The sequence below is a fragment of the Macrobrachium nipponense genome, chromosome 13, assembly GCF_015104395.2.
Source record: "Macrobrachium nipponense isolate FS-2020 chromosome 13, ASM1510439v2, whole genome shotgun sequence".
Lineage (NCBI taxonomy): Eukaryota > Metazoa > Arthropoda > Malacostraca > Decapoda > Palaemonidae > Macrobrachium > Macrobrachium nipponense.
This window is the reverse complement of record NC_087206.1, coordinates 43,569,363-43,586,021: the sequence shown is the minus strand read 5'-3', so window position 1 is coordinate 43,586,021 and position 16,659 is coordinate 43,569,363. Positions and strand designations below refer to the sequence as shown.

The following is a 16,659-nucleotide window of genomic DNA, read 5'->3' as shown; positions in this document are numbered from 1 at the left end:
TTTTGAGCTATCATATTTCTCTTAACAGCTGAATCGAAGGCGTTTCATCTAATCAATGACCCAGGTTTTACTAGATTCATTTTCTTCTGGGAGCAGACTTCAGCTCGTTATGAATATCTTTTTGGGCATTGCGAATCGCTTCTAGACTGTACTGCTCTCGGGGTCTCACAAAGACCGAGAGGAAATCACAAACTCGCGAGTCAATCGGTTTTGTTTGTAATGAAAGCCATTCATTTATTTCCAGGAAGTGGAAGACTTTCCTTCATGCTTGTCTGGGAGCCAGATTTTTATTAAGGAGAAGAGGTCTGTTAATATCTTTTCATGTACACATACACACATGTATATATATTGTTCACAGACTGAAGATGCACCGGGATTTGTGTGCGAAACGTTTTTTTATAATAAACTATGGCCTTCTACTGATGTATCATGATACCCCCTGAAGTATTGTTATCTTCGCCGACTGGATACATATATATCATATATATAATATATATATATATAAATATATATACTATATATATATTAATATATATATATACATATATATATATGTATATTTATATGATATATTTATATATATATATATAATATTATATATATATATGTACGCAGTATGTATTTTACGAACGCTGTCTGTTTATATATGTCAACAAAATCCTCACAAATGGCTCTACCTAAAATATTTTCACGAATATTTGGAGCATTTCGGCACAGTCTGCAAGGTGGTCGCCTTACATGGTAAAATTCTAATTCAATGATTTTCCAACATAAAACTGAATTTGCGATTTCGTGAAATTAGCAGCCATATGCTGCATAACTGAATGAATGAAACTGTATATGTATGTGGAGACTGACACCATTAAATTCAACTGTTTCAGATCATTTGATCTAACTTTTCTGTACGAATCTGTAGCCATTTTTCAAAATCATGTTCTAAAATGGGAAATGGGAAAGATACTGCAATTCTATTTTTCATAAAAGGAACCGCGCGCTGAAAAAATACATAATTTTCCTCTTATTTATCACATGACTTGTTTACATCAGAGAGAGAGAGAGAGAGAGAGAGAGAGAGAGAGAGAGAGAGAGACTTGAACAATAAATAACGTAATATCTATCGCAGGATTGATTGTCATAAACGAATCTCCAAAAGAAGGTGAGATAATCAAATGGAGATGCACATTATTGAGAAAATAGAGCCAAGAAACGTTAAATTGCCTTGTAAAGTTTCATAGTAGAGAAAGAAACAAAATTTCTAAAATGATGAAAAAATTTAAAAATAAATTTGACTTGCAATTTAAATGTACCCCAGTGTTTTTGTTTCTCATGCACTGATACGTCAATCACACGGTAACATCAACTAACATATTGTTCATAGCTCGGTGTAATTAACTGATGCTGGAACCCGAAAACACACAGAAAAATGATTCAATTCCTCCAGTGGAACAACTTTTCATGAGGAATCTAGTAGTGTCTTAGAGACAAATATATGTTCACTGAGAATATTTCTGAACTATTGCTACTAATTTTCTTCTCAGGTAGTGCCAGACATTCTGATGATTTATATTACACACACAAGCAAACATATATAGTACATATACATATATGTGTATATGTATAGCTTAATGTATTTGTCTGTCAAAAGAGCGTATATTTAAGAAAACTACAACCACTGGTACTATGTGAATCCTATAAAACCTTAAAAAGACACTTTAATTTCACAGTAAAAAAGGGAAACATTTTCTGAGCTCGCAATCTTATCTTTTGTGGATATGAAATAAGATACTGCTCCAAGTCAGAAACATCTCAGGATGACGGCATATTGCCTCAATGGAGACCTATATTTTAGCGACTGCTTAAGAATTAAGTTCAAAATGGAATATGATTTGGTCCTCAAATGAGTGGGTGATTCATATATGTATATCCTTTTGGAAAGTGGTCAGCCTATAAATTATTGGGTGGAAATTTAATGTTGTGTTGTTTACTGAATCAGTTATCCAAGATTAAACACGATTCATAATGAGCGACCTTTCTCTAATTACCTTCTTTTACCGGAGCACAAAATCTCTGAATTCTAATTCTTATGAATGAGAAGGCAACGAAGACGACACCATATTGCCACTTGACTTTTCCTTTGAACAAAGGGAGCTGAATACTAACATTCCTACGCGCGCTCTATTAAATGGGCAAACTCAAGGATACCCCCTCTAGGTCCGTCACTCCTACGACTGTTTATTGGTAAACAGGGAAGGATATTGTGCTGCAACAGCCTACCCCTACCTCGCCGTGGCCTCTCCCCCTACCTCAGCCACTTCTCAAATGGCCATTTACTTCGCAGTCGCACTCCGCCACTTCCAGAAGAAATGTCACTATGCCCAGCCACTAAGGCGAGAGATCAAGTGCCCTTTAGGATTAGAATCGAAGCAAGTTCTTGTCGCCTGCAGTCTCCCGAAAGCTACGTAGCAACCGAAAACGGTCTACAAAAACAAAAACAATCTATCTTTCGAGAAATTGGAAGAGTATCCTACAGGGCCTCCTGGTGACGTCAGAGCTGACCTTGCTCATCCAAGAACTGACATGCCCAGAGGGGACCTTACGTAAACACCAGTCAAGTGAGTATGCATGCAAAACCCCATTTCGTGTTGGCGAGGAGAACCTGCCTGCCTGCATGCTTGCACACACTGTTCTCGTCCGGTTCATTTCACCAGTTCTCCATTTCTGTAGAGACTTATCGTTTCGTCTCTAGAGAGAGAGACGCTAGACCGTCGATTCTAAAATGATAAAAGAACTTTCCCCATTAAGCTTAAATTTCGGTTCTTCGTATTTTTTTGGGGGGTGGGGGTTATTACGGGAACAGAATGTCCCTAATGAGAGTTTTAGCTCATCATTAGAAGGGTTTTTGGTTTCCTAAAAGGATGGGGAGGCTACAGAAGGAATTTATCTGAACCGGGCAAACCGACAAAGGGACTGTAACAATACGTATACCTTTTGTTTTGAAATCTAGAATCAGACAAAGTTGCAAATCTGTAAAAAAAAAATAAATAAATAAATAAATAAAAAATATGTATTTAAAGCTAATACGAGAAAACAGTCAAGTAATGTGTAAGGGGAAACACTACATTGAACATCGTTAACCATCTATAGAGACAGTATAACGAGTCATTTTCCAGCGTTTCCTAGACAACCGGCGAACGTTGTAAACTTGCACCATGTTGCAAACTTCCGTTCAAACCAGAAAGCCGTTACGGTACGTTTAAACCAAGCGACCGTTACGTTCTCAGGTTAGCTCGGCTCCATAAGCTCCCAAAAGATTCTACAATATTCTGTACAATAATGAAAAGACACAAAAGAAAAATATTCCGCAGCGAGATAGGTTTTCCCTTTGTGATTTCCTGAAGCAGCAGTAGGTACCCTAGACGAAAGACAGGCGAGAACCACAAGGTAACGCTAAACATAAGATGGTCTATCTCCAAGTCTATAGGTGCTGGGTATCACTCACTCCATTACATGTACTAGTATATCTCCGTATCAACAACTAAAAGCTTAAAATGTACGGCCTGACATTCAAGCTTAAATGAACAAATGCGGGTCTGCACTGGGTAACAAATGAATTATGCGTTAAGATCATTGCAACACTAAGAAGTCATGATTGGACAAGCAATGAACCGCTAAGGAACCCATAAACCAAATGAATTTACATCACGAAACTCCAAGACACGCAAAAAGATGAGAGAGAGAGAGAGAGAGAGAGAGAGAGAGAGAGAGAGAGAGAGAGAGAGCTTTTATGGCTGTTACATAACAACCATCAGATGAAACCACGTCCTGTGGCGGTGCAAAAACAACCAACCGCCATTCTTCCATCACTTCCCCTAAAACTGTAGCCAGGCGAACCAACACCTCCCCCCCTCCAACACCTATAAATGCCCGTGCCACCCTGCCACTAGCCAAATGTCACGAATGCCATACATACCGACAGTAAATGGCACTGGCCACAACATCGTCCTTGTTTATTGGTGCCGAGTAACTTTTTAATGCCGCTCTTACTGAGGGCCGGTGTTCTGGCTAGAAAATAGGTGGGCATGCAGTGTTTTTGTTCGGTAAGTGCTCTGATCAATTCATCGTTTGCACATCTATAAACTATTAGATAGAAACGCACACACACAGCGTACATACATATATATATGTGTGTGTGTGTGTGTGTGTCTGAACGCTCTAAAGTCTAAAGGTAAGAGTCACACATTAATGAAACGTGCGCCCTGCCCTATTTTGCCGACGCCGCGCTTGGTATTTAAAAGCGTTGATGGCAAAGGACAAAGGTTTGCAGACAAAGCGTGTCCCGGAAACAATCCTATCAATGATGATGTTGGGACAGAAGCTTTTCGCCTCAGGGACGTAAATAACGCCCTTCGAGTGGCATCGACCAGTGGAGGTATTAATAAAGACAACTAATTAAATAATGGCATTTCCAGTGATTCATATATCTAGATACAGCAGCCAACTGTGAGGGGAAAACATCGAAGAACAGTTACACTTTCAACACAACCCGGTGACAGAAATGAAAGAACATAGAATTGTCCTGTCAAAATGACCTTCTCAGACTCATTTCTTTTTTCTCAACTACAATCACACAACTGATTTTCAGCTGCAAGGAAAAGTGCACATGCACATACACGCAAAAAAAAAAAAACTGTATGAAGCAAGAAAATTCTCCGAATGACAACAAAAACCACAGGTCTCTCTCGCTCTCTCTCTTTCTCTGCTCCAAGTCTCGGTGATTTGTCACAAGTGCCTGAAGTAAATACAGCGGAAGCGAAGGTCCTCACGTTCACCAAGGGAGCCGTCATAACACTCATGCCCACGTCAAGGCGCGTGAAGGACTAAGCACATTGTCAATGGAAGCTCATCTCAAAAGACGTTATCTATGATCATGATTTACAAAGACGTCTGATGGCTACTTCAGGTGACTTACACCTCACATGTACCGTACCTCGATCTGCTACATATAAACTTCTGATCAGCATTGAGTATCTATCATCATGAAAGTTCGTCCACAAAAGCGAATATATCGAAGGCCCACATCGAACACAAAGAGCTCACGTGAATCTCCAACCACTTTTAAGAAAAGAGATAAAACTAAAACCACAAGTTAAAAAAAAATACTGTTGCAATAATACCTTCGAAACCACATCCTTGCGAGATCACTGAAGTTCTTAGCACATCCAGTCAGTCCCGCTAATATTCTTTCGGGGAGACCCATCGTCGAAATATATTGAATGTGACCAGCACAAAACCTATTGCAATGAACTTCTCGAAATCATCAGATGAATCGTTACAAAATCATCGGGTAAAAATTGATGTCGGCTGTCACTATTTCTTGGGGTTTACTCTTTTACCGGGATGTTTTGTAATTAGCACGAAAATTTCAAATAAAAGTATAAAAGCCAAACGACATCGGTTTGAAATTAGGCACAATCAGCAAAATAAAGTTCGCTTTAGAGGAAACTAGTTATCTCCAAATAAAAACCAATCTTCTCTACGAGAAAGAAAGAACAGACGATGCATAACAAAAATCTCTAAAAATTCCGCTGTTCATTGTTTCCACATTCATCTACTCAGATAAAAGAAAAGAAGGGAAAAGACATGTATTATTACAACGTCACCTAGCCCAACCAAGAGCTTTCAAAAAATTTTGTTATAACGAAATTAGGATTCAACTTTGCCTGAGCTGACAAAATCTCTCCAGTCACAGTTTGCAAGAAATTCGGTTAAAATAATTAGCGGAAAAATAAGACGACATATGGAAACCATTTAAACAATGGTCATTGTTTAAAATCCAGGGTTACAAGAATTCGTTGGTAAATTTGTTGTTACTGAATTCTAACTTTTTTACCTTACCATCGTCTAATCTTGACACCCTTTGAAAAAATACTGTCGCGTCCGAGAAAACCTGTGAATCATCTCCAAATTGAATGGCTGCTACGCTTTGGCCGACACTGAACTGAACTGAAAATAGAGTTTAGACCACTGGCCAAGTACTGGAACCTATGAGGTCATTCAGCGCTGAAACGGAAATTGACAGTAAATTGACAGTAAAAGGTTTGAAAGGTGTAACAGGAAGAAAACCTCGCGGTTGCACTCTGAATCAATTGTTAGGAGAGGGCGGAGAGTAAATTGAAAGAGATATATGAAAGGAGATACAGTAAAAGGAACTAAAGGGGTTGCAGCTAAGGGCCAAGGCACGCTGCAAACAACCTTAAGTAATGCCTACAAGGTGCACTGATGGCACTACCCCACTACGGGGCTGACCGACATCGAACGAAGCAGACTTTCGTCGTGAGGAAAACCTACCTCTTTCTCCGTACTTGATTTGTACTCGTTTGCGAGAGCTTGAAGATACAAGGGAGTCGCAATAAGGAAATGAAAGGACAGCCTGCCGGGCGGGTCACGTTTTAATAAAGGTACAAAATCCAAAAAAAAAAAAAAAATAATATGGAAGTAAGTACCTGGCTCTTGGCAACACAGCAACAGTGCCCAAATGACCCAGGAAAACATACCTACTTCTTGAAGTAAGAGCACTAAAACCCATACAGGCACGTTAATTGAATCTATGGCTGCCTTGAGTACAAAAACACACACACACACACACACACGCAAGGAAACCTTGTAAAGACGTGGCAGCGTCAGAGTGACAGATTCTATTTTGGACACTGGAGATGACCTCAATGGATCTGAGGATAATCTGCCTTGCCTTCGGATAAGGAACAAGGAAGGGCAGAACCCCAGATCGCATTCCACCTCGCATAATTTACGGAGGAGTCACGAGAATTAGCTGATATACCACGTTGCGAAGCGTGATGAAACAAACGTTCATCCACTGCCACTAGCCGTTGCATTTCCTTTCGTAGTTTCGCGTTATAGCGGACAGAACACTCATTCGTTTATTATATTTTACCATCTTTTAAAAGCACGCTCTCAGTATTTTAACTGACTGAAATCTTTCACAGTGAACCGGATACTAGCGCAAAAAAAGTCATTTACTCTCTCTCTCTCTCTCCTCCTAAGAACAGTTGCAAGATCCCTCATGAAAGAGTTCCTGTCGTGAGGGAGGGAGGGAGGAGGGTACCGCTGAGGGTCGAGGCGAAGAGGTAACCTTATGAGTAGCAACAAGCATCTTCCTATCACCCCCTCCTTCCTCCTCCCACCCCTTGACACCTCCAACTGCTACTTCCTTGCTACTTGGCACCCGTTGACTCTCCTTTCCTTCTTCTTCAGCTGTCACCGACCACGTTGCAGCTGTTCACTTCAGCTGTTACGGGGCCTTGGTGAATTTCCTCTTTAACACGAAAACTCATTTAGGACGCGACCTCGTGTTCCCGTTAGCCAGTTCGGGGACGTGGACGGCGAGTAGGTACCTCACGGGACGAGGGAAAGCGTTCGAGGCACATTTCACCCGGAGAGGGGTTAAGCCCAACCCCAATAAAGACCGAGGGGAGGAGAAGAGGGGAAAGGCGGAGGAGAGGAGGGAGTTTAAATTACTGGTGGTTTAGGTCGTCACGCTGAAAGAGACTTCCTCCTCCTGTGAGTGAGTGAGGAAACGTTTGAGGCCGAGCGCCTCTCGCACTCACTGTTTCCGAAGCTTCACAACTCGTGGGAATAATGCCTCCCAACAACGCGTGCAAAACCCAAAATTTTGACAAGCATGTCCGACACAGAAATAACCGTAGCGCTACATTTTAGACCCTTTGAAGCTAAAATAAGGCAAATCATAGTTGTAAATCCATCAACGCATGCACGCACACCACTAGCAGTTATATAATGATTGCATAAACGAAGCCAAGTCATCATCATATTATTCTCTTGTGACTGAAGACGAAGACTGCTGTCGTTTTTGAAGGTCAAATTCGAGTATCAAATGGAGTATCAAATAGCTATGTTGGCTCTATAGTTTCACTTTTGTTGTTTAGTGTCATCAATTTCTGTGATGCAACATCTCCTCAAAAAGAACAAAAACAGTCCAATATTTGTCCCGTTGCTCTCAAATTATTGATAGAACATGAACATAACCGGTACAAGTCAAGAATGATAAAAGAATCGGAGATGAAAAGTCACTTGCTGACAACAGTGAATTGATCACCCATAACTTCCTTCAGCATCAGTTAGCCCACAAAACAAGAGTTTGATGTCAGGGTTAATAAATTTGATTGAACTCACTTGAAGAAGCTGAAGAGGGAGTACATGGTTATTATATATAATAAGAGAATAAAACACTAGAAACATCTCTGCCACTTAAACTCAGACACGCAAAAGGAAATGATACTTCACAAAACCACACTCGTCGGCTCTTGTTGCACTGCCAACTCAAGTGGAACGGAGGCTTCTGGATTCCCATCAGAGAAGAGTCACCCCGAAGAAAGAATCCGTTTTGGAAGCCCCAAACCAGCGGTGAGGATAGACACAGCATCTGCGATGACATGGCAGATGTTGTACCATAGAGTAGCGTCACTCATTAGCATCATCATTCGCTAGAATAAGTCTTACAAACACGACCAGCAAATGGCATCTCCTAATTTTAAGATGGAGTCTTACCATTGTCATTTGTTTTATATTTATTAATAATAATAAAATCTGAGTGGATCTTTCTTGTTTGTCCGGCCCAGGTGGGGGAAGGGTAGGTGGGGGATTGGGAGGGTAAGAGAGAGACACATCTACCCTCCTCCTGCAAACTGTTTGTCTGCCCTGGGAGGGCATGGGATAGGTGGGGGGATCAGAAGGGTAGGGGATACATGACACATCCACCCTCCTCCTGCAAACTTGTTTGTCCGCCCTGGGAGGGCGTGGGGTAGGTAGGGGAGACATGACACACACCCTCCCCCTTCAAACCTGTTTGTCCGCCCAGGGAGGACGTGGGGTAGGTAGGGGATCGGGAGGTTAAGGGAGACATGATACATCCACCCTCCTCCTGCAAACCTGTTTGTCCGGCCTGGCCGGGCACCAGGTAGTTAGGTGAGACATGACGGACAATGCCGGGTTCCAGCATAGCGTAGCACGTCCCATCAATCTCGTATATCATAAATATAAGGCCTAAGGGAATCTCCCCAATCTCAGATGATTCACACTCGTCAAGGTTTCGAAATTTCTGACAAAGTATAAAATAAGAATAAAGCCAGACGAAGGGGGATGCAATATCATACATATTGCAGGAAGACAATCCCTCCCTGCATGTGCATGAATGCAGTTGACAGTGTGAATATTCTGTGAATAGGCAGTGCCTATTCAGCTTAGGAAAGGAAGCAACACGTATCTTACTGAGGGCGATTCTCTTGCAAGGCCCCAGGAATTCTAAATTCTAGAATTAATATACAGCGCCATAAAATCAGTCTCTGGCAGCCTTTGCCTATGAGGGGGATTTTCGCCTTGTCTGTCTTCTACCTGAATTAAATATGAATCAGATCTTTGTCGTCTTGACTCAAAGGGAATAAAACCGTACAATTTGATCATGGCTGGACACTATTGCATTGTCGCGCGACTTAATCTGTTGAATTTGGCGAGGTTGTTGAAAAAAAAAAAAAACCTTTAAATCTGATGTCTACTTACAATAAAAGAAGACACCTACCAAGATATAAAGCTCTTTGTTTTTTCATTATCAAAACCCGACTCCTAATAATTTTTCCCCCCGCACCGGTTTTTGGGCAAATGAGCTGAAATTGCTTCCTCACATCTTGAAACCCACTTTTCCGTCTGAGTTGCAGCGTCAATTCCGTTTTCTAACCGTCCGCGTGAAAGCCTTCTTCAAGAAAAATAAAAGGCGTTCTTCTATTGCAGCAGCATCAAGCGCCAACGGCTGCACAATGGCTCTGAAAGCAAAAGGCTTCTCTTGAAAGGTCAAGACCGTTTTCTATCATAAAAAAGCCTGAAGCCCTTTACCTGAAAGGCATCAAACGCCAGCGGACCTTTTTCGACACACGTGCAAAACTAAGCCCTCCAACACTGCAGGACTAAACATTCTCGCAAGTAAATACATAAATACACAATGCATATACATATGTATAATTATATATAAAATTCATCTTTATTCAATTTGGATACTCTATGCATAAACATCGAGGGTTCGAGTGCAATAATGAAGATCCAAGGTTACCTGGAAATGTCATTATCATAAATTTACAACTATTTTCCCTAATGAATACAGTAAAGCCGCTAGATTACGAAGCTTACAGGCAATCACATCGATTACAATAAAATTAACATACGTTCAGTTAAACACTGGTTATTGGAATGAATATGTACGACTGGGCAACTTATCGAAACTTGGTGACTGAATGGATAATGTTTGCAGAGGCACACAACCAACCTGCGCGGAGGAGACAGGCCTAGAGCCATATAAGTGGACAACTACACAAAGTCGAAGGAAATGGTGCCGTGAATGAGAAGAAGGCATCGAGACGAGACGAAGCACAATACAAAGGGTGTCCTGGGAGCATAAACAAAGGAGCCCACAGAACTGGTTTTTCAAGGGCTGTTTCCCGACTGACTGACTGCCTGGGCCCTGGTGTCCCACGAACACGAACAGCGCACGAGTGAACTGCCAAACAAAGCTGCCATCTGTCGCAGTGGCTCATTTTCGTCACTGTACAAACACAAAGATTTGGTCTCGTAAAAAGTGAACGCTGTGTCTAAGCTTGGGCTCTGTTTTGAACAACAGAACACTCGCAAATAAAACTGAATGTATGTATTAATAATAATACTGTGGGGATAGGCCTCCTCATGCGCAGATTTTGTTGAATAATATTTGCTACCAGCAGATTTTATCATTTGTTTTTATTATTTTTCTTACAGTCGCAAGAAAAAGAGAATGGCAAACAATGAGAAACACGCTGTCAACGTCACAAATGTTAATCAAGAGAACAATAACAACGTCCTTGAACTTTATGGATGTGATGGAGATGTTTCTATTAAAGTTTTATGGGCAGAGTTGAATAACCGCACCATAGGTGGTCAGACTAGTTGCCTAGCAATGCGATGTTCCATCCAGTCAGTACATAATGAATACTAGACTTAGATTTTCCTCTAATATAAACTCTGCTATTGACATGAAACTTCAAAATGATCCCCATTCGTCATAAAATACTACAATCTAATAACAATACAAGACGTTCTATGGCCTTTAGTTTGGGAATCATACGTCATACCTATGTGTTGTATACAATATTAGTAGTATGATTATATATTCCGCAATTTTATACATTAAGTAATCTGTGAGTGCTTTGGTTACCTACTGCATTCATTAACTCAAATGCCTATAATCTATTGGTTTTCATTTAAATAACAGTAAGATCCGAGTTCTTTCCCATGCCTGATTTCTGCTTTCATTTCTAAGCTTTTAAAGTTGGGATAACACTAAGCCCTGAGATGTTGTCGAGATGATGGAGTCTGACGCTAAAATTTTTAACTAAGTATGTTCTCTCTTTATATATGATCAGCACCTTTCAGGGCGCCTGTTTCCTTTTCTTAGGTGGAAATTCAACTGGTTCTTCATGAATCACCAGCGGCCTCCACATTTACTGGCTGATCGCCCTCGCCTCTAAGCAGCCATCCCTTTTGCAGATATCTGTATCTTCTTGCACTAAAAAGTATTCCGCTGTTCTACATTCAAAGGCCTTTTCATTGTACCCTTCATAACTATTTTGTACACAGAATAAGACTTTGTGTGTATATATGGTCTCTAATTCGTCGGCTCATGGGCGCGAACCAACGAATTGCTTTATCATCTAAATAATTCTCCTTCGGTTAACATATATTAATTCCGAGGTAAAGCAAGTTAGATGTCAAAGGACATTTGTAGCTCAATGCGTATATATGAACCACGGTGATGTGATAACTCATCATGTGGTATCTATGTAGATAAAGTGCTGTTGTAACAGTCAAACTAACTGTATTAGTCAATTTGTCAGGCATCACCTGGGACCGTTCGCTGTAACGACACCGGTCTTCTTTCTAGTGGTTGAGAGTTACCAAACTATGCAGCGACGGCAGCAGCCGGGAGAAGCAAAAGTGGCGGCAGCAGCAGCTCGTCTCGTCTCGTCTCTCCGGCCAGCACACTGAGCACAGCCAATTCCAATTTCCAACCACTGACCACCTGTTAGTCGTCCTTAATATGACACGAAGGCAGACGCGGGAAGGGGAAGACACAGAAGAGCTGAAAGAAGAGCAGATGAGAATAGGCGGATGGGAAGGGATCGGGTAAACAAAAGTGAACGACAACACGAGCTGAGAGGCTTACCGAAATGCGAAAGGGGAAAAGGAAAGATGGGACAAAAGGGAGATGCAAGAAGTAGCAAACAAGAGGAATGAACACAAAGGTTTTCGAGGAATGAGAGAACCAGAGGGAAAGAGGAAATTGTCCAAATGATACGAGTTGAATAAACGGCGTTGACGGTTCCAAAGCAGCTGCGCAAGAAGGAAGAGAGACGAGGACGATCTGGAAACTTGTACTGCTGAGGGGGGAAAGAGAAAGAGAGAGAGAGACGGGACTACGGGATGAATGAATACGGCCGGTAACAATGAGGTTCAGAATCATAAGAATAGAACAAATTTTGATTTAGGCAATGAGAGAAAACTAGAAAGTACCTAAACCAACCCATGAAGTAAAAAACAGGGAAAGTAACATTGATAAAATGAGAAATAGGAACAAGCAGCAGGGGGACCAGGAAACCACACAGCCACAAAGATGTATAAAATACTACCTTTGCCACCAAACATTCCTCACCCCTCTCTTCGGAGCACCAAGCCCCTCGTATGCTCCACCCACAGGGAACCAAAACCTCCTCCCCTCCCCTTCCTCCCCCCATGTCCTTCCTGGCCCCGTTCTCTCCCTCTTCAACCCCACCAAACCTTCGCTCTCTGCCGCCGACCGCTCCTCACCAAGTAAAATACGTTGGAAATTGAGGGATTTGAAATAATGGACAAAGAAAGAGGGAGTTTTCAAAAAGAAGTGGCCGAGCAGCTAGCTATAACCAATGTGTACTAGAGCTTCATATGAAATTAGTTAAGTGCTACGCATTATAAATTTGCTATTTAAATTATGATTAATTATTATTATCGATTTCGAAAACCGGGACGCTTTGTGAAATTAACTAAAAAACCATTTCAATTTTATAATAAATGAAGTGTTCTTCCAACCACATTCTTTTAGAGATAAATATATATATATATATATATATATATATATATATAGTATATCTATATAGTATATATATATATGTGTGTGTGTGTGTTTGTATACTAGAACAGCATTTATTCCTCTTTAAGAGCAAGGAACGGCAAATATCCTAATCACAGTAATGAGACATATCGAAAGCTATGAAACAATAGCATCGTTCTCGTGCGAGTGTGAATGCAAGAGAAATGCTCAACGTGTAATGATGAATCGCTATCGGCAAAACCCAGAGACGTACACAGGTAAACTCCCTTGTAATTTGTTTCCACGAGGGCCAACTGACAAACTACAAGGCTTAAAAAAATAAAAAAAAAATAAAATAAAAGCTTATAAGGAGCAGGAGGGAGAGGAGCGGGGGAGGGGATCCCAGGGGACAGGAGGAGGAAGGGAGGAAATGTACGCCATCAGTGACCCTCCAACAGAGGCATTCTAACATCTGCCTCTTCAAGACGGGAAGCAGTGCTTTATTGGGTAAACTGGCTGGAAGAGGACTGGGGGAGGGGGAGGTGCTGTCACTTGGGGGAGTGAGTGTTGATGACACAGAGGAGAACGATGCAAAAGCCTGAACGTATTGACGTACACAATTTTAACGTTGCAGATATCGATTTCCATAAGATACTTTTCAGTTTTGTAAGCATCTCTAAAATGGTTCCGTTGCTCCTCGGTCGTTCTTTCCCCAACCAGTCTGCAGCCCGAAACTGTCGACTAACCACGAAATCGAAGAAATATGACCGTTTTAATACTTCAGAAGGGCGTCCGTGTCACACGCCCTTCCCGGTTCGAGAATCGGACACTGAACTCTCAGATATAAAATGAGCACATTGTCACTGCACTAAGAGAGAGAGAGAGGCCATTAAGTCCAGACAATTATCATCAATGTCCCTTGTAGGTCAGTAGACCGCTTCGTCACGTCCATGTTTTAGCAGATGTATATGACAAAAGAGGTCTCTCTCTCTCTCTCTTGAATGACATCCAAAGATTGACAAAACGGTACTTACCGAATAACACGAAAAGCTAAATCAGGCCCAGACACTTGAATTTATTCAGACACTAAACGGTGGATCCTTGAACGTTACTCCAGCATATATGCTTCTGAAAATGAGTTCGTCCTCACCACACCTGCTCTATCATCCGTCTCTGTTGGAAATACTGCTCTCATTTTCAAGGCGTTTCTTCCTTTGACCTACTTCTTGACAGGACTGAACAAAGGGCAGTGTTCATGTAGTCAATAATCCCTCCCTCTCCTTCTGCTGGGGTCCTGGCTGCTGGATCCTTTCTCTCTCTAACTATGCTATTCACTTTTTAAGCTTTCCTATTCCCCCGTAGGAGATGGTAAAGCCGTCAGATTACCTTAAGCAATGCACTATAGGCATTACTTGAGGTTCTCTGCAGCGTCCCGTCGGGCCATAGCTGCAACCTCTTTCGTTCCTTTTACTGTATCTCCTTTCACATTCTCTTCCATCTTAATTTCCACCCTCTCCTAACATTTGTTTCAACCTTATTTTCAATGCTGAATGACCTCATAGGTCGCAGCGCTTGGCCTAAATTTCATATTCCAGCTCCAAGCGCTCTTATTCAGACCTTAGAGTGCCAGTCCCAAGAGCTTTTGAAACGGAAAAATTGTCTGGTGTCGTACAATAAGGTATGATTGATTAAATGACATCAGCTGGTTGATTAATGACCAACTCCGATATTCTCGAAAGAAAAAGCTTGTTTACCTGCCATGTCGCCTTCTGAGCGCCGTAGGTCGAATATGTCCATTCAAACTTTCACCGGCAGAATGTCTCCCCGTCAGAGCTACCGAGGACATTAACCCTACTCAGAAAGAATTCCTATTACACTACGAATTCTCCTCTGACCCAGTTCAAATGGATTACATGGTAACGTGTGAATAAAACAGAACATTTATAGACTACGTTGGATTATAAAATAACAGAAAGAACGGAAAATCTGTCCATATAACACCACGTAAAAACTCTAAAGAACATCCAATCCCTTATGCCAATGTGTATTATCTTCAAGCAGAAAGTTGACTTACAGCCATTAAGCACAATCTGTAATGTTAGGTAACCGTTGATTATGGTAAAAAACAATATAGCTGGCGGCGTTAATTGATATTTCGTGCAGTTTAATGAGGCATATTCCAATTCATTTATAACTAAAGAATTTTTGGTACATCAGCCTTCAATTATACTAAGCCTGACCTCACCACAATATCGCAAGTTGTGGAGAAACTAATTAAAGTTAAGTGTTGGGGCAACAAACAATCTGAAATTCGAGGCGTTGTTTGACAGACGAGAACCTTCTTTCCCTCAAACCGACAACCTTCACATAGTTCCCACAAACACTGACTAGGGATAGAGAGCGCTGGTTAACTTCGAAGGCCAGTCAACTTCTCGCACCTCATGACTCAGCCTACAGTAGGCCTACAAATATAGATAGCTTGTGCCCGGGCCAGCACAGGACACAATAGGCCTATCACAAAATATCGTCTCTCGGCTCTCATCGTAATTTCGTTTTTGACGGAATGAACTGCGCTTAAAATGCATAAGACCCATCTGGTTTAGCTACGAACGTCACCTTACTCAGTGATAACACACACACACACACAGAAGACTAATATAACCGGTGACCATTCTAACCTTCACACATGTGTCTACAGTAACTTTTTAAACCGACTATAGACGTGCGGCTTTACAACAGCTGGCCTTGCTTACCTATTTAGCCGTGGCCTGCATTCCTAAGAGAAAAACGAGAGAAGAAAAAGAAGAATGGGCCACACTCTAACCATTCATATTACACGCCCATTTTTAACAACTGTCATTAACCGCACACTACTTCTCACCTACGCTATAATGCTGGACTTCCAAACTCGGAACCGCAATGATCATTGTACTTATATAAAAAAAAAAATGTTGCTAATCCATTCTGTGAGCGTCATCATTGCAAACCGTGTCTGTCTGGTAAAAGTGAATTTCAACATAAAACTCCTGGTCATTCTGGAAGGTTACAACGAAACTGCCAGAAAACGTAAAAGTGAAGTCCGTGTATCCTAATTTTAGCGAAAGTAAAATCTTAATGAAAGATCTTTCAAGTAATGCTGAATAAAGACAATATCATCATCTCGCTTAGTATTCCAATACCTTTCAGATTCAAATTTTGGAATTCACCAATTCTGCTTTGATTCGTCTTAACTGAAATCATTCTGATATCCTCTGCAGATGTGATCGAGCATAAGGCAACTTAAAATAAAATAAAAAATATATCTAATTCTGTTTGTAGTCAGAGACTGTTCAAAGATTGTGTCAAAAAGGGAAAAAAAAGAAAAGACAATCTTTACCTGGAGTCCCAAAATCCACGAGCAATAATAATACTCGTTCAGGAAATTTTGGACTTTATTAAAACCTTCACAATAGCAACCCTACTCAAAAGGGTCTGCTTCC

At 41.1% G+C, this 16,659-nt stretch overlaps 1 protein-coding gene across 6 annotated transcripts in view; it reads right to left on the bottom strand.

Annotated features, from left to right (window-relative positions):
* Nucleotides 1-16,659, bottom strand: part of LOC135225767 (protein TsetseEP-like) — a 102,619-nt gene that overhangs the window by 52,988 nt on the left and 32,972 nt on the right. Inside the window, exon 1 of one of the 6 annotated variants that reach the window (XM_064265218.1) lies at nt 6,953-6,970. The exons of 4 other annotated variants lie outside the window; for them this stretch is intronic. In XM_064265218.1, coding sequence (XP_064121288.1) covers nt 6,953-6,955 — 3 coding nt within the window. In that variant the 5' untranslated portion in view covers nt 6,956-6,970. Of the gene's footprint in view, nt 1-4,823; nt 4,869-6,952; nt 6,971-16,659 lie in introns of those variants that run through there. One more of the 6 variants, XM_064265217.1, reaches the window with a different exon arrangement.